Raw genomic sequence first — 27,653 nt, forward strand, 5'->3', positions numbered from 1 at the left:
ATTAAATCTGAGCAAAGTAAAGGCATTTTCACTGCTCTCTGACTTTTGGATCGAACTGTTATTATAGGTAACACTTCTATTACAGTATTATTATAGGTAACACTTCTATTACAGTATTTCATAAAATTCCATTAATTGACCATTAAAAAATTATATAATGGATGAAATATCCATAGGTTATTTATATTGATGGTGACTATGAGTAACTATCTGAATGCACAGATAAATTATTTTAATATTTTTTTTTATAAATGGCTACCAATGTACAAATAAAATTTCATACAACAAATAATGAATAACCATGTACTGATTGATAAACCAGCATTGTATTTTATTTCTATCATAACTAGTGCTTTGCACGCACAATGCTTCCAGAAAAGCAGTGGGGCTTGTGGCACTCCGGAAAAGAATACAGAAAAAAACCCCACAATGAAATAAAGATTATATATGCACATATATATTTATAAACCAACCTCACAGCATTTACTCAGCAAGAACACAGTATTTGGCAACCAATGACAACTCAAAAACTTCAAAAGTATAAAACACATTTAAGCATCTTCATCGAATACTATAATATGAATCTTCTACATTAACACTGATGACATAGAAAAGCATAAAAAACAAAAAGAAAGCTGCAGGACTTCAACAGTCATCCCTTTTTCATTCATCCTTCATTCATTTAGAGGACATCAAAGTGCTTTTCCTCCTTCACTCATTAAAAGATGTTCGAGTGCATTCCTCCCGAAACTGGCAGCATTTCAGACATAGGCAGGCGTTATTGAAAGGTTAAGAGCCAATGAGCTGCGAGAATAATGCGACACAAGGGGTGTAAGTTCTCCTGGGAACTCAGTAAAAGCCGTCTATTGACACTACTTGGCTTGGGAGAAAAACATCTTTTGTATACACACACACACACACACACACTCAAATTCAGTCACACAGAAATAAAACCGCCTACACGATTACATACATGTGTGTACCTCGTACTGCATGCACCTAGACAAACATCATCGACAAAGTCAGTCTAACACCATTATCTTTACCTTCTCCCTACAAACATTCAGAAGGACGCGCACACAAACATTCAAACACACTTGGGGCAAATACAAACATACTAAATCCCTAGACAATACGCCAGGTAAAAGGCAACAGCACGCATATGACACCCGTTAATGATGTCATCACACCTCCACAATCTCATATCCTTTTTTACCGACTTTCTTCCTCAAAAGATGGCACGCAGACAAACACACACATAGAGGAGAAGTGAACTGTGTATACTGTGTACATCTATATAATGTCTGTCCAAAAAAAGCTTCAGAGGATATATGGAGAACTGAAGGAAAACACATACATTTATGGATATATATTTATATATACGTATATTTATGGATAGGCTACTACTGATATGCATCTATGAATGGTCATTGTAACACTACGGACTCTGTTAAAGTGATAGTAAACGATACTGATGGAAATAGGAAATAAAATGTCCCGTCCAGATGTCACCCTGTATGCACCCCGGTATCCATCCTTAATTCCGTCGGTCCATCCGAGTGGACCTCAATGTGGTGTGTGTGAAGGTGAATGTTGGTCTTCAGGCAAAGGTGGGCCAGAAAGGAGAAACTGAACAGGTGTGTGTTGTACTGTTTTTTGTCACCTGTCATCTCCATCATGGCCACTATCTCCTAACATCCACCCATAACATTCTTTCTCTCCATTTATCTCCCTCTTTTACTAACATCTTACATCCTAGAAGGAAAGAAAAAGTGAAAGTAAGTCACATTTTGAGAATTTATGCTTTACTGTATCAATCTATGAAGCACTTTTCAATCACAAAATTGACAGATTGAACATCATCAGATCTGATCTGATCATCATAAATGGCTAACAATCCTTAAGGCCAATTATTTCAATTATTTTAATACCAATCTCTACATTAAAGGCACACTGTGAAGGAATTGTGTTTTTGTCAAATAGCGACCCCTAGAGTCGCTATGGAATACTTGCACTGTCGTAAATACCCCTCCACCCCCCCACCTCCCACCCTGTACACCGGTACCTGCATCGGGCATGGAATAGGCACAGATAGACTCCGAAGACATGAATATTGCAATTTATCATAATAGTTTGCAAATTGTACTCGTTTACACTATTTACAACCTCTACGTTAGGCTTATTTATGTCCTGATAATTATGTGAGATATTAAAAACTGTTCTCATGATAATCGCAAGAATCAACGTCAACAGCGTCGTCTGATATCCCTCAGGACTACGTGATAAATACACCTCACAACACCTGAGTTCAGCTGGCAAACTAGTTCGTGAGGCAAGCTATAAAACATAACGCAAAAAAACACGTAAGAGAAACAAGTGTTTTTTTAGCAAGTCTGTTAACAGCTCTGATAATCGAAAGCTAGCTAGACATATGTGGAAATTATTGGACTGGTCTAATTATCAGCAATAAATGAATGAACAGCATATAAAAAAAACATACTACAAGCAAGCGCAACAACATACAACATAGAATGCAAACAAGTTTACAAATAAGAGATTTATTTACTGGCCACTTCATGCGTTTTCTCAGATCGGATAGCTATCTGATTTATCAAAACAATTCCATTTACACCTGGTCACATAAATGTGTTTTTGCGAAACGGATTTAAATCCGATCTTCAATTCCCGTGCTGTATGCAGATTTAATGGAGTGCACGTCACCGAAAGCAACAGATATGAGCTGCATTTTATTGATCATCAGCTAAAATTTCAAAATCAAAGACTGCAATAAGAGAGAGCAGTAACAGCCCTGGTAAGATCATTTCATTTCTTTACTTTTAATGATGATGATTGTGTGTTAAGCGTCTGCGACTTACGTTCACTTTGATTTGCGATAGTTTGCACGTTCTCTTGATGACTATGCTCAGTTGCTCATCTGCAGTGATGCGTGTTCCAGTAGCGTCGTCATATCTGTCTATAACATATAGCCTATAACACGCTCTCACACGTTTTTATTTTTAGCATTTTTGAGAGGAGTACAATTTACATATGTGGTTTCAACAACCAGATGCATTTACACTTGTCCAGTTTCGCCTGGAATGCGTCTCAGACCTCCTCCTGAAGTGGTTTGAGCGATCGGATTCAAATCCGTCTTGAATGCGTTTCGGAGGGCATTTACACCTGGTCTTTTCAGGATCAGATAGCTATCCGATCTGAGAAAACGCATGAAGTGGCCAGGTGTAAACAGCCCCATGACAAAAACATACGCACGAAAGCCGAAAACAAATGCTGGTTGGCCTCTCACGTCCAAATTTGAGGAAGTGGTGGGGGAAGTGACGTATGCCGTAAAGCAGTCGAATTTTGTAGTTCTTTTTGTGCTCTGGTTACTACCCGAACCCCGAAGTTACATAGTGCCAGTAAAAGCGATACAGACCCCGTCAGGCTATGGCAGACGTGTCATTCAACCTATTGTAAGTCGATGTACCATCACAAGGGTCTTGGAAATATATTATGAAGGTTGAAAAGTTTCACAGTGTGCCTTTAAAGAAAACATAAGATGTCAACAAAAACACAGTAATTCAACTTTACCTCCAGAGAAGTGACTCGACGCGGTTGATGATGTCAGAGAGGTCAAAGGGGAGGGGCATGTCAGGATCGTCATTACTCCAATAGGGGCGGTCGACAGGTGCTTCCTCAGGGGGCAAGGTCTGTGCCAGGCTGGATTGGCATCTGTTGGGACAGAAAATGAATTACAAACTTGATAATTTGATAGATATAATATAAAAACTAAAACTAACTAACTAAATAAATAAATGCAATATTTATTATATTTTTACATTGAAGTTAAAAAGTTTAGGGTCATTGAGATTCTCTTCTTGAAAAAAATAATAAATGTATTCATCAAAGACATTAAATTGATCAAAAGTGACAAGAAAGACATTTAGAATGCTACAAATAATTCAGTTTCAAATAAATGCTATTCTTTTGAACTTTGTATTCATCAAAAATGTACCCCAGGTTTCCACAAAAATATTAAGCAGCACAACAGTTTTTAACATTGATATAAATAAGAAATGCTTCGTGAGCACCAAACTTTAAAAAAATATTACTGACCCCAAACTTTTTTTAACTGTAGTGTATACAATGAAAATGTCTTAATTGACTCGAAAACACCCCCAGGCTACTGTGTGTGTTTTCCAGGGTTTGCGTGAATAGTTAATTTCGCCTTAAACACACAAAGACGTGTGTGTTTGTCTAGGGGCAGTCCACACACTCATTTCCTGATTTCTTTACAACACACAATAACCTGCCCTAATGACACGTTTATAAAAAAGCAGAGGACTGTGCAGCTTTTGTGTGTGTGTGGGGGGGGGGGGGGGGGGGGGGGGGTATGGCATCATCCCCTTGCTCCTCCTTTGAAGGAAGCCTTAGGAATGCACTTCTGCAATCCTACAAGTGTAAGCAGTGTAAATCACATTCTAAACGCACCTGGCCAGTGCTGATTAATATCTCAATCATTTACACCTGCGCAGGTGAAGCCTGTGGCTTTAATTCCAAAGTAACTTTGATGTTGCAGCATTTCATTTTGTTACCTAATTAACATTCAGTGTGGTTTTTCACTAGAATATGACAACATAGCTTCTCATAAATATGAAGAAACTATGTGTGTGTGTGTGTTAAACTTTTTTTTTTTTTAAATGAGTTAATGCATAAGACGTTTTATTGACCACCAAATCTGCATATTAGAATGATTTGAAAATTCAGCTGTCACATGAATACATTATTTATATTTTAAAATATATTATAAAAATTAAATATTCAACTATTACATTGTAATAATTCCACATTAGTACTGTTTTACTGTACTTTTGATCAAATAAATGCAGCTTTAGTGAGCATAAGAGACTTCTTCAGAAATGTGTCATTTTTCATTTTAAAATATCTGGAAAAATTATGAGCCAAAATTAGGAAACAAAATATCATAGGGACTTGGGGTGGGTGGATTCTTTGGACTTGAGCCAGTAAGCAACTACCATAGCAACCACATAGCAACACCTTGGCAACCACACACAACAACCTAGCATTCTGGTGGGGAGGTTTGCATGGGGAAGCATCACTCAAAATTGCTTCAAATAACGTTTAAAAAAAAATCAGTTTAGCATCATTAGTGGTGTGGGACTGACACACTTTACAGACTTACATGAATAATCACTATCCTCACAAATACACAAAGTTCTGGCACAAATGCTCGTCTCAAGCAATCATAGCCTATAATAAACACTCATGTTCATCCACTCAAAGACTGCAGCGGTGCCCAGAGGAGGCCAATGTTATGGATGAGTCTGTGCTGTCCCGTGGTCAGAGGACAGCCCCTCTCTGACACTATTTGTGGTTATATATTTTGTAAGGGCCACTTAATGGTAGAGTGGCTCTCCTGTTAAGTGCTGTCTGTCCAACTTCACCAGCCACATGAGAGGCTGCATTACACGCCGAGGGTGGAATTAGCATATAGCGCTTCGATATATCATCCTCATACTGCATCAGGGCTTGACAATAACATCCGTTAACATGCGCTAAGTACCCTAATGTAGCACATCAGTTCATAAATAATATGAGAGCTCGTTATATACACGCATGCGTGTGTGTTTAAACTCTCTCATCATTTACTGGATTATTGGAAGAGACAGAGAAGAGGTAACTGAAGTAAATAGACTGTGGTGAAAGAGACCACAATGGAATGAATGCTAGCCATAAAGATCCACTCAAACATACACACTTAAAGGGATTGTTTGCACAAAACCTAACATTTTGGGATCATTGACTCACTCTTATGTTGTTTCTAACTTGTGAATGACAGGTGGAACACAATTGGAGAAGTTTAGCAGAATGTCGAAGCTGTTATACTAACAATAAACAATACTTTTACAGCATTTAAAGGCTGTACACTGTAAAAAATTAACCGTGATTTTTACGGTAAAAAACCGGCAGCTGTGGTTGCCAGAACTTTACCGTCAAAAATACGGTAGCAACGTTATTGGTTTTACAGACTTAACTTAAAATGTACAGTAATAAACCGTATTTTATTATCTGATATAATGTGAATTTACCGTCCTATTGAAGTATTAATATTTGTTTTGTACCATTGTAATACACTGATAACCAACAATCACAGCAGTGATGAGAGACACATGATCAATCAAAGCTCATCACAAGTAGTTCTTCCACAAGAAATGTAATACTAATATAATAGAAGCTGCACAGTGTCATTCACACAAACATTAAACACCATCATGGTAACACACATGAAATTTTAAAAATGCAATAAACATTAATTTAACAACATTAAATGTAACATAAAACCCTAATGTACATAACTGATTAGAACAAACTAAGAAAACTATGAAGAAACAGTTATTTTAACAAAAATAGATCAAATGTGAAGTGTCACGCAGGGAATTGTGGGAATGTCAATTTACGGTTTTTCACTGTAAATTATTCAATGAGTTGTTCTTTTTCACTTTCAAAAATTGTAAATTTAACGGTATTTTACAGTAAAATTACATTAAATGTACCATTAGATCTATCACAGTTATTTACTGTATATAGTACGGAAACTTTTTCATCGTTTTTCACTGTAGCATTTTTACAGTCTTTTACCGTTAAAATCACGATAATTTTTTACAGTGTATAAATTAACATGCACTATACCGTTCAAAAGTGTGGGGGCAGTATTTATTTTTCTTTTTTAAAGAAATAAATACACGTTTAGAAAGAGCACATTAAATTGATCAAAACTGACAGTAAAGACTGTGTCGGCTTCCATAAAAATATTTAAAATAGAATAAAAATTGAATGAAACTTTTTTCAACTGTGATAAGAAATGTTTCTTGAGCCCCAAATCAACATATTAGAATGATTTCTGAAAGAATATTAGAATGATCTCTTTTACATACGATACAAGTGAAAGGTGACCTGAAACTGTCAGGCTCCAAAAAGAACAGATAAGCAGTAGAAAATGTTCGCTCTATATTATAATAATTATGGTGTCATATAATAGTTTTGCGTGTAGAAGAGACCAAAATTGTATTAATTACTCCCAAAATATCTTACTTGACAGCCATGGTCACTATTTACTTTCATTGTAAAGAAAACAGCAGCTTGGACTTTAATTAAAACACCTCCTTTTGTGTTCCACGAATAATAATAATAATAATAATAATAATAACAACAATAAAGACATAAGAGTTTTGAAAAACAAGATGGTGAGTAAATCAGGATGGGATTTTCCCTTTAAGATGATACAGCATTATCTGTGGTGAGAGTAAATAAATTCAGAAAGATGTTAAGCAACCTCCCAAAATATAGACCTTTTTAATTTCATAATGTTGAATCACTTCCCATCTGCAGTCAAAGTGTGTCTGTGGCCTGGTAAACCCTACATTATGGGGACAAAATGTACCCACAAAGATGGCAATATCCAAAATCATTGTTGTGACATTTTTTGGTCCTGCTTATAAATCATACAGAATGATCTTTTTTGAAAATGTAAAATAGCAGAAAGTTTTCTGTGATGGGTAGTGTTAGTGTAAAGGGATAGAATATTCAGTTTGTACAGAATAAAGAAAGTCCCCAAAAAACACAACGTATGTGTGTGTGTGTGTGTGTGTGTGTGTGTGTGTGTGTGTGTGTGTGTGTATACTATTGGAAGTATATTTGGAAGTGTATGCCAACCATCCATACAGATTAACCTCTGCGAGATGCAGTCTACCTCTCCCATCTGACCCGCGCTCAGGAGAGATCGACGTTACAATCACTCATTTCAATTTGCTCTGAAACCCTATAACCCTACAGCCAGGCCTGCTGGAATAGCAAGCTAATGTGGAGGGAAGGAGATCTATCACCTCTGTTCTTCTGGGGGGTGGCTCACATACTCCCACCCGACACATTCGGTGCACTTGAACTTCGACTCGGTCTGCGAACAATACAACGCATACACGCACACCTGGCCTCCCAGCTGAAACTAACCACTTTAGCTAAAGTGAGTGTTAATTATGGACAGGCAAGCAGTCAATAAAAGGTTAATGCAGAAGGCAGTGGATAAATTCCTTTAAGCATTGCATCACTAGGCCATATCTGGGCAGCACGCAAGGCTCTCTCTGTGTCTGATCAATACATTTTACTGTAATGTTCTCCGCATCGATTTCCCTCGCTCTCTGTATCCTCCTCCAACTGAGATAAACTAGAGGAGAGGGGGAGTGAAAAGCAAGAAGGAACTGATAAATGAAATGATTAAAACCTCTTTTTAGTTGGACTTTCCCTCTCTTTGACATATCGCTGTGGTTTATAACACGGCGATGGACTTCACCTCCAAGGTCATACATTACCTGCCCCCCTCTCTTAAAAGGAGTAAAATGCCCTTATTAGACAACATCAGAGCTTCTGCCCGCCACCATTACGCTGATAGATGTAGGGCTAAAATGCTGGGTACACAGACAGAAGACAATGCTAATTGCATTAGCCCACCAGGAGATCATTTACAACCGTACAGCTACAAATGGGCTGTTTGATTAAGACATTACGGTGAGGTTAGCCTGTGTTAGCAGTTTTTGTTCAGCGGTGCGTCTATACAAATTCTGGATGTGCCTGCTGTAAATTTTAGATATTTTTTTTTCCTTTTCAGATTTCTTTGTTCTCATTTCACGCGCACAGGTGTGAAGGGTGTATGTAGGTCGACACACAGGTGTGTAGTTTTATGATTTTTGGCAGTGATTGGCCCCGTTCAGAAAATACCATCAAATGAGTCATGCAAAAACAAGTGAGCTGATCATAAATCACAGTTTGGCTCTAAGGCTCATGCAAGCAATCACATCTCCAATATAAGAGTACGAACAAGCACACTGATAACATCTTTAACAGATTCTTCAGATAATCCCGTAGGGTCTGTCTTTCTTTCTTTCTTTTTTTTTCTGGTTACTTTTTTATTGTTTCTGAACTGAAATGGAGTTGATCTAAACTGGATGTAAATGGACATTATTTGTCAATGAGTTTTAGGAACAGCAATGATTCAGTTTCATTGATTTCCTGTCAGAAACCAAGTGTCCATCCTCAGATCATTTGTGAATCCATGCAGAACTATAACTAGAATAATAATACAAAAAAAATGTTAACTGAAATAAAAAATAAAACCTTACAAGGAAAAACTGAAACTAAAGTACTTTTTCATGACTATATAAAAAAAATAAAAAAAAAAATAAACTAAACAGAAAAGACTAATTAAAAATAAAATTGAAAAAAAAAAGTACATTAAAAATGAAAAACTATGTAATTAAAAATTTAAAACTACTCGGTTCAAAAATATGAAATTAAAAATTAAAAACTACTCAGCCTATGTTTAGGTCAAATATGGACAAACCCAACAGTGGTTTAAATATGTAAATTTAAACTTTAAATTTAAACCCAACGGTTGGGTTTGTCCATATTTGATCCAAACATGGGTTGAAACAACCAAGCATTTTTTTTGTGTAAGTAAGTAACTAAATATTTAGTAAACATGTCTATGTGGATGGGTGACTGTCTGGGTAAATGACTGGCATGTGATCATTTTAAAAACCTGAGGCAAATAGAACTAGCATCGGATCTACCATTATCCTCAATAAATGGCTAAAAAAAAACAAAAACAAAAAAAAACAAAGTTGGGTTTTCCCCCTTTTTTTCTTTAATTTGCCATGAGTGTAAGTTTGGGAGTCAATGAGCGGAGCTATATTTGGGTGGAAGGCAATGAGTCCACCAGAGGCAGGAGGCCTTTTGCGTCTGTACTCCAACAGCTCACAGCAGACCACATGAAACCAGCTCTCCCAAGCTCTAGTATAGGACACACAGACACCGCAAGAGAAAATAGGGAAAGACCCCGCCAGCACACCTTTACTCAGACGGGCTCGTTTGATGTGGTGAGAGTGGCTGTCTGGATCCTAAACCAACCAGATGACATGAAAAACACACACAGCGGTTGCCTCTAAACGGCTCTCATAATTGGGGTAATAAAAAGGGGCTGAAGTCTTAAGCTGATTGCAGAGGAGGCCACTGCTGTCTCTGAACTCTCAAAACCAGGTGGACGTCTATTAGCCTGTTAACACCGTAACAAATTATCCCACACGCCCCTCCGATCGCCCCCCTCAGGCCTCATGAAAGAACGCAGCCAGATGTCAACACTAGCACCGGTTTACAGCACACGACACGCCACTACACACGAAGACAGGTAGTAATAAGGAGAAGTGTGTAAAGAGGGCAACAATCAGGTTTGAAGTTGTTTGTCAGTCAGTTCAGTAAAATGACATTTGAATGAAGCTGCACGGGTCTCAATGATCCCCTTTGGACGTTTTCCCACCTGGACTGCGGTCCCTTTGGATATCATCTAAGCAAAAACAAATAGTGTTGCAGTAACTTGTGCCCTGACACGTCCAACCTAGTGAGGTGACAGCCTGCCACATACAACATTGTGATATTCTGGGCCAAAACTAATTAGTAGGTTTAAAACGACACTAGGGGTTTTTCACTCTGATGGTGTTTATTTACATGTCGGAATGAAATATGGAGAGGTTAGGAGAAGGAAAGGGCTATATATGTGCATGTGAATGTGTGTGTGTGTGTGAGAGAGAGAAAAGTGCCTGAGGGAGAGGAGGTTATGAGGTTCTGAATGTTTGCAGTTTTTCACAGGGGAGTGTTTGAGGGCCAATAAATCTTTGAGTGATCAGGAAGTGGATAACAGCGAGGCTGGGAACACTAACACTGCGTTTAACATGTTAAATGTCTGCCACATCACTGCCATGAAAACTGACAAATGCACCAGTAAAACAATCAGTCTCGTGGATACATAAAAGAACATACACCTGTATGCCTATGTGTCCTGGACACTAACACAACATACACCCGCTTAGCCCATCACAGAGGCCATCACAGATTGGAAAGAAATGTGACATATAGGCCTGTCCTGACAGATATACTGCAATTTCATTGGTCTACACTTGACCGCAGTCTGATGGCCATAGGACATCTATTAGGTCCTATGTTATAAAAAAAAACTGAAGACTGGAGTAATGATGCTGAAAATTCAACTTTGCAATCACAGGAATAAATTACATTTTACAATATATTGAAATGGAAAAGCTTTGTTGACACTTTTTTCAAAAACATTACAACATTTTTTTTAACAGTGGTGTATAACTAGCCTGGAAATCCAGACCCAAATCTGAAAGATTAAGGGTCTGGCTTCGACTAATGAAAATCGGCCAGCTCGAAGGGCGGCACCAAGCATGCATTTGAAAATCTCACTGCACACAGTTGGATAACACTACGACCAATCACAACAATAAGCCCCACACCTTAGCTACCAGCGGAGCTAACTGGTAGATTAGACTCTTGCCGTATCCGGTGTGGCAAAACAGCAAAAACGTCCTTCTTGCAAAGGAAGGATTCGAGCGCCGTCTTCTGTTCCTCTTTTAGATAAAAAGCCAAGTCTACATCTTGCATTGTAGCGGCCAAAGCCGTTTCAAACAACTGGTGTTCATCCATAGCCATCTTGCAATGTTTACTAATGACTTCGACGTCACAGCGACGTAACCCAATGTGATTGGTGCAGCTCGAATACAAGGGCATATTTAATGAGCGTCATTACTCGACGCCAGAGTAAACACGCTGAGCAAATTCAATTTGTGCTCTCGCGAGAACTCTGGATTTCCAGGGTAGTGTATAACAATGAACAATGGTATATTTATAAATGAACATGAACTGAAATTAATAAATAATAAATAAAATGTTCTCATAGTTAGTTTATGATACACAATGCATTATAAAACCTTATACTCTATTACTAAAATGAAAGCACAACATAACTAAGCAGAATAACAATGGTGAAAATAATCCTAATAATGAGTTTGAACAACGTAGGCAAGTGCATATACAGCAAATAAAACCGTTGAATACAATTACAACGGATGACGTAAAATGATTGGATTGAATAATTAAATGATTACAGTGGAGGTATAAATGGTGAAAAAAAAAAAAAAAAATCATTTTGGGAAGTGACACTAGCCATGTATCATTATTCTATTCAAACATTATGCATTCATTCATGTCATCTCATTAGAAACAAATTGAGCCATGCTCTAACATAAAAGACACTGTTAATGCCACTGTTTTACAACTTATCATTGACACGTTTCACTTCCGGAAACTCAGAGTACAGGAAAGGCTGGTCTCAGTTACTAAGAAATGGTTACAGAGAGAGCCGCAGGTGTTAACTGTCATGTTCTCACGAATGACACCTGTGAAATAGCACATTCTACCTGTAAAACTGACACCATTACAAAGGGACAGATAAGAGAAAAGGAATTTATTCAAATATGAGCAGCATTCATGCAATGCATAATCTACAGGTAATCAGAATAAAAAAAAAAAAAAAAAAAAATCAATGATCAAATTAAAGAGAACATCCACCAGGTGTTTGAAGTCCTGAATCACCTGCTCTTCCTGCTGTGTGAATAGCTTTTTTGCAGCCTTTTAAGTAAATAGTGTAATTAAAAGTGTGGCATTTAAAAGCCTGTGAACTTCCAACAATTTGTTGAAGGGAGCGTTCAGGCCTCACAGGCCCTTGGGGCACTGCAACAAGCAGGTATAGCAGAATCACAGACATGGGTAATGGGTGGAGGATTTGTGTTTACACAGTGTGCATGCGTGTGTGTGCGTGTTTGTGTGCGTGTGTGCGTGTGTATGTGCGTGTGTGAGAGAGGGAGAAAGAGAAAAAAATTAATAATTCTGTGTGCATGCATGTGAGTGTTTGTTATAAGGAGGAGGTGATGTGTGCGTGTGTTAACGGTAATGAAGCATTGCAGTGAAAGTGATAGGTAAACACATGCTTGACAGAATCAAACAGGCTATCTTTGTAGTAAATGGAATAGATATTTCCCATCCATTGATATTAAGTAATTTGCTGTGTAATGTACCCAGCCCTTTGTCTACACTGACTGAGCTTTACTAGCGTCAACACGCAAATGAAAATCCACAATAAGGGTTTACAGAAGCCTTTGTGTTTTTGCAGTGGACTCGTACCTTAAGGACTAACATAGACATTGAGACTAAAGAGCACATTAACAATTGAACTGGAGAAGGTTCTTAAAGAGGACAATGGGAATGTTCCAGTTCAAACAAAAGTTTCTATGGAGCACAATAGCAGGACAAACATGTGAGATTTGTCTCAGTTTCCAGTAAAACTCTTGTAATGCAATACGACAGTAGCAAATACACAGAAAATATGGACAAAACTTATGTTCATCATTATTTAAAGAGGTCATAACAGACAGTTTTTTGTTATCTTTTTCCCGTCGAGGTCCACTTATAAAATTATAATCATAACTCTTTTTAATGACCATTTTCACCCATCTCTGACCCTGAGAATTAAATGTGCCACTTTATTACATATCTAATAAGTTTTGTATATACACTGCCATTCAAAAGTTTGGGATTGGTAAGATTTTTTATGTTTTTAAAAGAAGTCTCTTTTGCTCACCAAGGCCAAAAAAAAAAAAAAAGAAACCCTGTAATACTGTGAAATTTTAATTGCAATTTAAAATAACTGTTCTCTATTTGAATATTGTAATTTATTCCTGTGATGCAAAGCTGAATTTTCAGCATCATTACTCCAGTCTTCAGTGTCAGATGCTCTTTCAGAAATCATTCTAATATGCTGATTTGCTGCTCAAGAAACATTTGCAATTTATATTTACAATTATTATCAATGTTGAAAACAGTTATGCAAAAAAAATTAGGATTATTTGATGTACTGTTACTTTAACTGTTCATATTATTGCTCAATCATATTTTATCCTTATTTAATAGTACAGTGAATATTTAGAGATGCTCCAGGAGAGCTCAACCAGTCAAGAACAGCAAGTCATTTTATTTGTCTTTCGTTGTCAGATTAACATTTTTTTTTCAACTGTTTATGTTCACTTTAGACATAACCGATTATGTTTCACAAGGATACTTGCCTATACGGCAATTTTGTGCGAATTTGTCTGTTAAAGCACAAGACATGAAAGAGAACTCAATTTAATAGGCTAAGTATACGCACAAAGCTTTCTGGGTGCGTGCTTTGGGTGTTTGCGCATGTGTGAAGAGTGAACGATCAACAATCAAGAGCATACAACAAGTGTGCGCTCTCTCTTTACCATCAGTTACTGTCAGTAATATGCTCCTCATTTTACTTTCTTTGCTATTGCCATATCCGACTAAACTACAAACTTCCCAGCGATGTCTGTGAAAAAGGGATGTGCGCTCAACAAGCTTGTGCCACTGCGCGCTCAATCCAGTCCACTTTTCGCTTGCCAGCTTGTGCACAGCAGCTATAAAGGCGTAAATATTTGATTTGTTTAACATTCTATTCATTTCATACATATACTTCATAGATATCCTTCTCTGATATATCCAATCTGCTCTCTGTTGTCTGCGTTTCTTTGTCAAAAGAACTGTGGTATTGGTTGTTGGTATCAGAGAATTTTAATGAGTACGAGTACACAAGAGCAGTATCAGGCCCGACACGGTAATGTTTTGTTTTTTTTCTAATTCAAAGAAACAGCATGGGTCTCCCCAATTCAGTATTTTGTTCCAATGGTGGTTTCTTAATTTTGGACTCAGGACAAAGTTGAAGTTATGAAAATTGTTTTCATAGTACACTGAACTCTTTCATATCAAAAGATCAAGCAAAATTTTATTCCTCATGATGTGACCTTTACATTTTTGCAAGTATAATTGAGCATTGCTGTGTTTAGCAGCAGTAATTGTTTCCTCTGCTTCATGCGATTCCCATTAAAGCTGCATAAACCACACTGTAATCTCTCTGAACCTCGGTGGATAGCTGTGTTCACCCACAGAGCTCAGCTATGGGGGACGGTGAGATGACCGGCTTAAGGGGTTAACTGCTGATCTGGAAACAGCAGGGTGGATCGCTAAAGGGGCTCAGTTGTCAGACTCACAGACCCTCAGCTGGCCCGAGGCCAGTGTCTGAGAGCAAACAAGCATGAGCCAGACAGCCAAGTCAATCTGAGAGATTACATTCTTCACAACTGTTTAGCCTCTGCTCCCCTGGAACGAAACCACTAACACAAAGTACAGAAAGTTATCATTTGTGTCGCTCTGAAGTCTAAAGGCTGTGTGTGAATGAGAAAATGGAGTGACGGGGCAAAAAATGTCCGAGGACGAAGAGGAACCGGGAGATATAAAAGAGATAGGGTCAGTCTCTCAAGGGACTCCCAATATACTGAGTACAACATCAACATGTCACCATCCATTCCCCCTCCTTCCTGTAAATCTGAGGACCCTGCAGACTCTTCAGGCCTAATGACTCCTGACTCACTCCGTCCACCTCCAGCCAGTCACCGCACATGGCTAGAACAGACAGAAAATCATTCAGCAGCTTGCCTGAATGAATATTTGATGGGGGGAGAGTATTTTTGCCCATGGTGAATAAGGACACAATATGTGTGTGTATTATTTGTGTGTCTGCATTGTTCTTGCCTTTTATACAGCTATTTCAAGAATTCTGAGAGATTTTTTGCTTCTCAAAGCTGATAAACATCTTCCAAAGTAGCAGTTCATCCGCTGTTAGCATCAATCAGTGCTTCTATAAAGATCAACGGACAAATTTACCATTTACCACAACAGTTAACTAACCTCAACCAACCAAAATCTTTATTCAACCTGGTGCCAAATCGTTTTCCCTTCCAAGAATTTATAACTGATATGTTCAGAGCATCTGTTCGTTGTGGCATCTGGCACAGAGAGTGAGTCATATCTGCAGCGTTAGCCATTTTACGTCATGAGTGATGTTCATGTGCTTAGCGTCTTACCTTTAATTGAGCTCTTTAGCCAAGCTTTGGCTGCCTGCCATTATACACACTACAAAACACGGTTCCTCTGAAAAACAAACACTTGGAATACAATATGTTGTCTGTCAAAAAAAAAGTTTCCGATTCAATTAATCCTCAACCGGTTTGCTATTTCAGAGCAAGGCATGTGAAGATTTTATGTCCTCTCCCACGGTATTATTTGTTGCTCAGACACTTTTTCATCATTATCGAACAAACCCCAAATACCAGGTGAGCCTTTGATGAGGATGGTTCACTTAATTAAAAACGAACAGGTTACAACACCACGCTCCCTCCCCCTTTTGTAGTGCGCGCTGCGTGCCAAATTTCTCTCCAATGAAGTGGTTTGGAGGTGCAGAAACGAGCAGAGAATCATAGTGACAGAATTACTGCCGCCACCTGTGACTGCATTTACATACAACTGTCTTGTCCAGAGTAAAAGTGGATTCAGTCCAGCCATTTTGAGAGATTGCTTCATATATGTTAAAACAGACATCTGAATTACAGTCTATTAGCAGATTTAACTCTACAAACCCACACCCAACCCAACATAATGATCTTAAATTAAACAAGCAAAAAAATCATCTGAGAATCATAACGCAAATCATTTTCAACAAACATCAATTTTACAACAAAAGCTAAACCCTTGTCTACACAGGTTTACAAAAGAATCAAATTACTTGTGTTAACATTGTGGCTCACCTGCTTTTGTTTGGTTCTAATCTAGCAGATCCTACTTTAGCATTTGCATCCTGTTCAACAGGATGCTGAACTCACTCATAAGGCAGGGAGTGATTTATAACGATTAGTTTCTCATGTCGTAAGGTATGAATTGCTGTTAAAGGATGTGTGGTATATGTACAAAGGTAAAAGTACATTCTACCATAAGAGTAAAAGAGCAATTAAATGTTAGAAACAGCTATCAGGATTAGCGCAGAGTAAAGAGTGTCCCCTCCAGGTGGATAACACAGCCCTGGTTCCACCTGTCCATGTGTGGATAGAATGCATATTAGGGATGCATGATATGCTGGTACAATACCAAAATTAGGCCTTCATATTTTTTGGCTATGTACACACTGCATAGTTTCAGGAGTGACAACCACATTTAAATAAGAGATGTTTCTCTTGTCTGTCATCTCTCATATCTCTTGTCGTACGTCATTAACAACTCGTTTTTCAGTACGTTCCGTACATACTGCATAGAATTTTTGTAAATGCGGTTGTCATTACCTGCATTTTTCGGAAGTTAATTCGGTTGTAGAATGCAGTCACTCATGTAAATTACTGAACTGTGTGTGTACAGAACAGGATTAAGCATTAAAAGGTGAACTGACAAGCAAATTTAGCTGCAGTGTGTACGTGACCTATAATGTATTGTACTGGTCAATGTTGGATGTACATTGTCATTTCATATTATGTATGCTCAATTCCCATATTTTTACATTAAATTACCTTTGCCATAAATTAATTCTCAGATGTTAATTTTCTAAAAACACTAATATTTAATAACACTGTTAATGTAATGTTTAGCAAATCTCTAAATGAATAACTATTTTTCAGACTGTACATAATGTTTTGGTGAGTAATTTCACTTGCAGCATTTAAAAATGAATGATTTTAGTTCTTGTTTATTTATTTATTTAGAGATAATAGTACAGGATTTTACAGTCACCATGAAATTAAATTTGACAATTTGTTATTGAATACTGTATTGTTAATTATAAACAATGTATCTGTGCACATACATGCATACATGCTACATATATAAATTAATGTACCCTTTATTGAAAAACTTTAACTTACACCAGTTACTAGGGGTGTAACGGTACGTGTATTCGTACCGGACCGTTTCGGTACAGGGCTTTCGGTTCGGTGCACGTGTGTACCGAATGACTGAATGCAATATTTTGTGTGCGGAACATAGGTACATTTTCGTGTTTCCACACGAACATATTAAGTGGCGGAAGTCTCCGCGTTCAGCGCAAATCCCGCCCTGCAGCTGATTCTAATGTTTTACCAGTGTTTTACCCGTCGTCACTGTAACCTAAACCAATGAAATAGACTGCAGGGCGAAAAAGAGCTTTTCCGCTCCGTGTGCGCCGCCGCACTCTCCGTTCCGTGTGTGTATGTGTGTGTGTCGGCCCGCTGCGCTCTCTGCTCAATGTTCGAGTCCGTGTTTGCGCTGCGCGTTCTGCTCTGTCGTTAAAACGGCCCAAACACTCCAATCATGTACCGATCACGCACTGGAAAAGCAAAGTCCGCTCAAATAAGGTGAAATTTCTCAGTAGTAGACTTCTGTTTGCTGAGCTGGTATAGTCACGCTGGCAACAATGGTAAAATGACCTGCTCTGATCACATGCTCTGGTAATAATAGCTTTGTACTATAGCTTTGGACTATATTTTATTTTGATAATTAGTAAAAAAGTGAAAAAAAAAAAAAAAAATCTTAAATTGATTATGTTGATTGATTATTGAAAAATAATAATACATTGATATATTTATGTTTAATATTATTTTAATATAGGGCTATTTTCTGTTCCTTTTTTCCCCGTGTTTCATTTAATTAGGTGATTCTAAGTTTAATTATTAATGAAATAAGCTTGGAGGAATTGCAATTAATTACAGCAAATTGTGCAATTAATTAGTTCTTTTTTTTTTTTTTAATCGATTCCCAGCCTTCATTTTTAAATATGAGCAGGCCTACAAGCTGGGATTGGTAATCCTGCACTGTAATCATAGTTATTTATTTATATTTTTCATTATATTTTATTATGTGATATTGCTTTGAGACTGAGAGTATTTTATTTAGTGGAGAACTTTGCAGCAGTATTTTATTTCTTATTCTTTTTTTAATTTTATATCTATTTTATTATATTTTATTAAAAAGTGTTTAAAAAAGTGTAAACAAATTGTTAAAAAAAGTTTATAGTAATAAACAACCTGCAGTTTAATGTTTGCATTTCTTTCCCTTACTGTACCGAAAATACACCGAACCGTGACTTTAAAACTGAGGTACGTACCGAACCGTGATTTTTGTGTACCGTTACACCCCTACCAGTTACATTAGCAAACAATCCCAGCATCCAACGATCCAATCAATTCCTGATAGACAAAATCCTGTCCTGCACTACAGTTTATCTCATTCGAGATAGTAACTTAGTATCTCAGATATACCATGATCAGAAGTATTCCCTATCATAATAGGGAAGAAAAGACAGTCAGGATTTATGTTTCATGCCTACTTTAATATTGGCCAATAACAAAAACTGACTGAAAAATCCTGACTGTCTTTTCTTCCCTATTATGATACAAAACACGGTTCCTCTGAAAAACAAACACTTGGAATACAATATGTTGTCTGTCAAAAAAAAAGTATATATAATATATATATATATATATATATATATATATTGATATTTGCTAAACTTTTAATAAGGGAGCATCCTTGATGGACATTGTCACTAAAGAAGAAAACATACTAGCCAATGTCAATAACCAACCGTATGCTGCAAAAAGCATTAACAAGCTGCGTTTAAGATGTCTCCAAGTGTCAATTACTTATGAGAAATATTGCTTTAGGAAGTAACCTAATGTAGAACAGATCACACAAATATGCCCATGCTAATATCAACTAACTCACTCGATGAGGCTACTTAGTTTTGTGGCTAACCTGAAGGAAAGGAGTTGCATAGAGAATGCTGGAGGGCAACTATGGGGAAGAGCACATGATGTGGGTGGCACCCTCTGGCATCTTGCCCCATGGTCCTCTCCTGCGGGGGTACTACCTTTCCACCCCACACATCACTCGCGCCTCAAATACAGCACACGCAGCTAACCACGCCCCATGAGACCTGGGAGTACATTGTCTGATCGCTGTTCACAGCACTGAACAGATACAAATGGTTTATCCATGTAGCTCCGTGGACCCTGGTACCACTCTCAGTCTCTCTGGCATTCACCTGACAGGGCTGAGCGACAGGCGTGCAAATCTGCAGAGGCTGGATTTAATGCTCTAAAAAGCACACAGGCCACTGCTACCATCTTACCTTTAATCAAAGAGAAAGAGAGAGAGAAAGAGAGGCCAGGGTTATGCTCAAATCTCAGACTAGGGGAGCGACATGAACAACAGATGCTCTGACAAACCAAAACAGGAACAAGGAGTCAACACAAGGGAATCGCACACACTCTCTCTGATTGGACAACTGATAGTCACTCTCGTGTCGAACAGGCGGTAAAAGGCAAGTTCATCTCAGTTCTCAGATGCTTTTTGAAAATAAAATACAGCCGGTGTGCGGCCCCAACTGGCACCGGTAAATTATTCCAAGTGTAATACAATTTAGAGACTGTAAATTGAGAAACTAGTTAGCAGGAATGCCCCACATAGCAACTAAAGCATGTCAGTGTGTTGGATATACATTGGTACATTATCAGTTATGTGTCAATATTACAGATTTTATGATTTATTGTATCTAAAGCGTTCAATGTTGCAAATTTTATATAGTGCATGCTCATTTTAAATTTTGCATTTAGATTACCTTTGCCATCACTAAACACTCACAATATGACATGAAGACTGTACTCATAAAAGTGTTTTAATTATGTATTGTGTTTCACTAAAATGTTGAGGAAACTCAGAGTCCTCACATTTATTAGATGTGAGGGCCAAACTGACTGCTAACTTATTGCAAATGTAATACAATTCATAGGCTGTAAACTGAGAAACTAGTCAGTGGGAACATCCCACTATAGCTACAACAGTCAGTTAGTGTATTTTGAATGTCTCTGGGTAATTAATGTACCATATTTTGATTGTTATGGAATTTAAAACTGCTTTTATGAGTGTAATTTTCATCCTACACACACTGGAGAACAGACCCAACAAGCTGTCGCTCTCCAATTTTGCCATGAACTTCCAACCCACATATTTCTAACTACCTACAGAAGATGGTGAAACCCTTTGAGTAACAACCTGAATTTGGAATATGATACTGTAGAGAAGAAAGTGTGGTGTACACAAACATGGAGGATGAGGAGGAGTACATAGAAGAAAGCAGAAAGCACACATATGGAATAAAGGGCTGAAATGAAACATACGGAAGTGAAATAAGAAGGGAAGAGAAGACAGGCACTGAAGAGGCGTTTCCGCTCAAGTCCTCCGGCATCGGTATGTTAATGCTGCCAGCTTCCTCTGCTTATCCTACACAGGATCTTGCTAAGGCATATCGCCTTCAGCAGAGCCTGGCATGAACCTGGCACCAACACCACCTCACCATCTCTCCCTCTCTCTCACACACACACAGACACACACAGTCTGTCCCTTTCTAGCTCTTTAGTTATTCATTGGGTGGCACGTGTGCCATCCTGACAGTTCAAGCAACATGTCTAGCCATTTGCTTGTGTGTTGTATGACCGTACATCTTTGCCATTAAATACATCAATTGAGGCCCAAATTATAATTATTTTCAGTGGTAATAGACAGCATGTCAGCATTGGTTGTCAGTTGAGCTTAAAGGGATAGTTTATTTTATGATTTTTTTTTTTAATTCTGACATTATTTATTCTCATGTTGATGGAAACCTGTATGAATTTTTTTCATTCTTCTGTGGAACATAAGATGATATCTGAAGACATACATTGGTGTTTTTTTAGTCAATGCCACCAAAATGGTTTGGTTACTAACATTCTTTTGTGTTCAGCAGACAAACATTAATGACATGAGGGGGAAAAAATGATAACACAATTTAAATTTTTGGGGAAAACTACCCCTTTAAATGGCATTTCACCTATAAACCAAACTCACCACTAGACATCAAATGAACATTAGTATAAGTTTTCATGTTTTCTGATGAATCATCTTCAATGCTTTTGAATGTGGAATCTCTGCCTTTGGCACACGGTTCAGTTTGGTGCGCTAAACACATGCTGGCACTATTAAATTATCTCCATATCAGTGAGAAATAGTGTCAAGTCACAATGCCAAACCTTACAAACAATAAACAACCTCATATTGTGCTGCAATATGTGTCATTATTTTGTACTGAGAGACAAGTAAATAGAATTTACAACATACCAAATGGTGAGAGAGAAAGAGACAAAGAGAGAGTGACATTTCTCCCCGCTTCATTTCAAACAAACATGTCCACCAGGAGAGGATTGTATTGTCTAATCTGTAGCTAAAGCTGGATGCCGTATTCATTGTTTTTAATTGCTCTGTTGATCAGTGGCTTTCACCAAAACTCTGTAATAATCGTCCCACAATAGATCTGTTACAGTTTCTGACAAGCTGAATAAAATACCGAGCAGCACCTTGGGAGATTCAACACAGGCTTATGAAAAAGAGAAGACATGAAAATTAATGCAAACTAAAGTTAAAAAAAGCTTCTTTTTTTTTGGCCATATGATTAAGCATTATCAGAAAAAAAAAGAGCGCTGTCTGAATATCAGCATGGCTGTGAATCAGCCATAGATATCACAGTCATGTAGACTCAGAATAACAGCGCAATAGCAACTGTGTTTATACAACAGTTCTGTAAACTAGAAGTTAATATCGAGTAACAAGTTTGGGATCGGTATAATTTTTTTTAAAATGTTTTTGAAAATCTTTCAAAGGCTGCATTTCTTTGATCAAAACTACAGTAAAACAGTAATATTGTGAAATACTGTTACAATTTAAAAGAATTGTTTGTCATTGGTACTGCTCACTTTAAGTGTATCTGTGTTAGTTACTTCTAAGTCATTTACCCTCTGCAGAACAAAGCAAAGCAGTGAGAAGTGTAACGGCACTTCTCGCTGACATTTGATGGGAAAACAAGACTGACACTTGTCTGTGCAAGTCTATCCTATAATGAACTCAACATCAAAACACCTTCCCTTTTAACAGGTTAAACCATTCTACAACATGCATTATAAAAACTAAGCCATTTCTGTACATTTTGCAAAGGCTTATGAAATTTTAAACAGCCAATCAGATGGCATTTATTCTCTTTAATCTCCTGGAGGCAGCCAATGGGAAAAGAGCCTTGGGTGAGCCGGGCCCAGCAGGGATCCAGCCTGCGGCTGCTAACACTGCCTGTGCTAAACTAAACACTAAAACTCTCAAATTTATGCTTATCTCCCACTAAAACTTTCTGGTTTGTTTTCACATGGCACATGAAGAGGGATCCAGAACGCCTTGTTTTATTAAGAAATGAGGCTGTTGAATATCATTGAATATCATCAAAATCATCTAACTTTATTCTCAAACCGCTACAGAAGGCAAAACTACAACCCAACCTCCATATGAAGCCTATAACACAAAGAAATGATGCAGAGTAGCATGTAACACGTTATTCTTATGGATTTACAACAGCCATGAATATATATAGAAAAAAATATCTCTGTGTCTTTTGTTCATTGATTTGGACCCCACTTTCTTTCATTGTATGGACAAAAAAATCTTCTTTTGGATTCCACAAAAGAAAGAAAGCCACGCAGGACATGAGGATGAGTAAATGACACATTTCTCATTTTGAGGTGAAATATCTGCAAGACAAAAAATATTATTTTATTTGTATGGGACCGCATACAATATTTTATCTGCAAATAAGATGTGCATTTCTGAATCAACATCTTCTGTTGGTCCTAGAACAACACTCTTGGCAAACATAGTAACTCTAACCAATAACTACCACTCAAATCTGACTGGTTTATAGGAATAGTGTTCCAAGACCAACAAGGATGTTGACTGAGAAAACTACTTGGATAAAAACAGCAGGTGAGAGAAGAATGTACTATAACAGCTTATTTATACAAGTCACAGACCCAGACAAACCCTTAAAGGCAGTCATACGCTCAAATGCGCGCGCGCAGACACACACACACACACGCGTATGCTGCATAATCTAAACTGAGATCAATAGCGGCTCATAGGTAGTCAATAAGAATGATCTTTTCCTGTACTTCATTAGTAAAACACTTTGAATGGTAAAGACATTTCTAATCAATCTGCTATCAACACTCAGAGACACAGGTTAAACACAGATAAACTCTCACTCAATTACTCTCTCCTTTATTCTTGTTCAGTTTATATTTATCATCATTTTCTATTTCCACACCCCCTGCAGTTTGTCTTTATTTCTGGCTTGTTCAATTTGAATTTGGCTCTTATTAGTCTGATGCTCTCTCCTCTCCTCTCCTCTCCTCTCCTCTCCTCTCCTCTCCTCTCCTCTCCTCTCCTCTCCTCTCCTCTCCTCTCCTCTCCTGTGTGAATGTGCGTATGTGATGCTGACAGTTTGACAAGGCCCTTAGCCGCACAGTGGAGTGTGTAACAACAATCATTAGAAAACACCTAAAGCTTGGGAGCCCATTAAACCAGAGGAATAGGACAGACACACACACACACACACACACACACATGCACACCAACCCACAAATTCACCTGCAAGAATAATGCATGCTCTTTACATACACTCACATCTCTAAGCATCCAAAACAAACACATGCGCGCACACACACACACACACACACACACACACACACACACGGAAGTCAATATCTCTGATTTCCCCTGTCAGCGCTGTGGCAGGCTGCCTTAAAGAGACATCAATCTGTGATGTCAGCACTTATCTAATGAAGCCTTTCAGATCGATGGGCACACTGCCCGCTAAACGCACTCCCACACACCCAAACACACCAGATGGATGCATTCTCTAATGAATGAACAGACGTAACCATTCCATCTCAATGCTCAATGATATCATCTTAATGACAGAGGTGGGGGGGGCTGGTGTTTTATGTGTTAATTATTATAACTGTACTGATCAGCTAATGAGTGTGTGTGTGTGTGTGTATGTGTGTGAAAAAATGTGTTTGTAAATAAAACCGTGTGCTGCAGTGGCATACGCTATCTTTCCGCATCATTAGGCTCGGTGGGCTACACGCTTGTGCAAACACACACAAGCATACACACAAGAGGGCCATTTATGTGTCCATAGGCATCTGTGCATGATGATAGGCAGCCTAACATTAAATTAATGGAGTGGACTGTGCAGGCTTCACAATAAGTGTGCAATAAGACACTCTCATATGACACACTCTTTGTGCTGGCGTGAGGTGATGTAACTGGCTGATTTACAAGCAGATTTCTGGTAGAAATTGCTGACATAAATGCTTACAGACATAACTTAAAAGAGCACACCTGCACACATTTACCTAGATGTACATTATATATATACGTATAATGATCTAAATGGGGAAATAAAATTAGAATTTTCACTGACTAAAAATAAAATAAGACAAAATATATAATACACCTATGAAAAAAAAAAATTTGAATAAAATATATAATATAATTATAAAACAAAACAAAAAAATATGTGCACCTTTTCATTTCAAGGACATCCACAGGAGGAGGTTGTTTTTCCTAATACCATATTTAGAATATTTACACACGATCATATTTTCAAGATTATGGCTAGATTAAAAACACACACACTCTCATATGCAGTTGTCACAATGGGTTGATTATTAAGGAACAGATGCAAAATTCTCAGATCAATCACTGTGCACACAGCTGTTCTCAAACCTCTCAGACTTTACACAGGACTATAATGGATGATGCACTCATACACACACTTCTGTCAAAAGTTCAGAAGCCAGAAGTCCTTGTGCAAATTAACATTTTAAAAGATGATGCTATTGGAAAAGAAGAGGCAGATCATTGAATAGCTATTATCAGTGTTGGCTTCAGTATAGTTTATTCTTATATCATAAGCCTACCACTGTCTTATAGCCTACAGCAATCCATTGAGTTTCTCAGTCAAAAAAAAGATGATAACATTAAATTGAATACAGAGTTTAATGAAATCACTGTAATAGTCTACTGTGAAATAAATAAAACATCACACATCTCTATTCTTCTACACACACGAGAACTGTTCAATTTACCACGACACAAATCCTTTCAGATTGGTCACACCAGGCCAATTACAATCATCAGGAGGACAGCTGCTTATCGACAGTTATCGTGTCCGAACGGTGATTTCACTCACTAGTCTGCATGTCTTTACATAGAGCATTGATTAGACTGCTGTAGCAGTTTCTGTTATTATTGCTCACCCACGCAAAATCTATATGAGACCTCTCTCTCTCTGTGTGTGTGTGTGTGTACAGGTTTGACTACTTTTGAGGGCCAAATGTCCTCACTTAAAGGGAAATATTATGACAACTGAGGATTTTTTTATGGTCCTTCCTACATAAAAATACCTTTTTATTTAAATCAAGTGTTTTGCACATTTCTGTGATGAGTAGGTGTAAGGGTAGGTGTAAGGGTAGATTTAAGGGTAGGGTTTGGGTTAGGCGATAGAAAATAATATTTAGTACATGATATAAAATCAATTGAAGTCTATGCAATGTCCTAACTGATACACTGAAACAAACATGTGTGTGTTTGGCCTGGTAAACCCTACATTATGGGGACAAAATGTCACCACAAAGATTGCAATATCTGAAAATCCTTGCCCTTGTGGGGAAATTTTTTGGTCCCCATGAGGAAAACAGCTTATAAATCATACCAAGTGATGATTTTTTTATTTTTATTTTTTATGTCAATTTTACAGTAATTTTTTTTAAAGTTTTTAAAAATGCAGAAAGTTTTCTGTGATGGGTAGGTTTAGGGGTAGTGTTAGTGTAAGGGGATATAATATACTGTTTGTACAAGAATAAAAACCATTACGTCTATGGAGAGTCCCCATAAAACACACACGTACGTGTGTGTGTGTGTGTGTGTGTGTGTGTGTGTGTGTGTGTGTGTGTGTGTGTGTGTGTGTGTGTGTGTGTGTGTGTGTTATTAATTCAAATCTCTATAAAATACAATAAACACAGATACTGTACATGTTTATGTATATACATGCTATATCTATAAAACCACCTAAAAGGCTAAATGTTATGTTAAAATGGCAAAAAACAAAAACAAAGACATTGCTATGGTTCATTCAGGGTTTGAGGATATGTGTATAGCTCGTTTTGGATTTGAAAAGAAAAACAAGGCACATTGGGGGAAGGTCTATTGTTGTCCAGACCAAATCCCCTATTTTGTTGAGATATTGCAAAAGACCCAGAGTACCACTTGATACCTCAGACAGAGAGAGTAAAGAAGGAGTGTCATCTGATGAAATTTCTCTCAGCAGGATATCAGGGGTCAGAGGAGTGTGTAACACCTCACAAACATAGAGATTTGCTCTAATACCACACATAACTCAACACACACACTGATATCAGAGAGCTGTGTGTGGAGAGGAAGGTCTAAAGGCAATCTATACAGTATTTTGACAACATGTGTTGTGAAAAATGACCATCTGACCTCTTTCTGAACTACAGGTTTCTATACACACTGAAACAAGAACTGACAACAGGAATAAGTCTGGCTTTTAGAGGATCAAAATAGAGTGTGACTAAAACAATTGCTCAAGACTGGACCAACACAGAATCTGCACCTGCACGACTCAGAAATAGGGTGCAATCTGGGCTCAATTTCAAGTGTCAACATCATAAGTTTGCAACGTAATATTTCTTTTTATTTTATTATTATTTTTTTTAAATTATAAATCTGTAAAGCTATAACTGTTTTTTGGCTTTGCCATTATGGGGTGTGTAGTGTACTGATGTGGGAAAAAAAAGCATAAGGCTGCAACATAAAACGTGAAAATGAAGTGGATTTCTGCAAGGCACTATACACATATACATAAAATCACCAATTTG

At 37.7% G+C, this 27,653-nt stretch overlaps 1 protein-coding gene across 2 annotated transcripts in view; it reads right to left on the bottom strand.

The window, feature by feature from the left end:
* Positions 1-304: 304 nt before the first annotated feature.
* The window catches only part of fto (FTO alpha-ketoglutarate dependent dioxygenase), a gene marked incomplete at both ends in the record, with an annotated part of 136,342 nt that continues 108,993 nt past the window's right edge, over positions 305-27,653 (bottom strand). The window contains 2 exons of one of the 2 annotated variants that reach the window (XM_084108873.1): positions 305-1,755; positions 3,589-3,729. In XM_084108873.1, coding sequence (XP_083964999.1) covers positions 1,749-1,755; positions 3,589-3,729 — 148 coding nt within the window. Of the gene's footprint in view, positions 1,756-3,584; positions 3,730-27,653 lie in introns of those variants that run through there. The other variant, XM_084108872.1, reaches the window with a different exon arrangement.

The sequence above is a fragment of the Abramis brama genome (genome assembly GCF_963993115.1).
Source record: "Abramis brama genome assembly, chromosome: 3".
Taxonomy (NCBI): Eukaryota; Metazoa; Chordata; class Actinopteri; order Cypriniformes; family Leuciscidae; genus Abramis; species Abramis brama.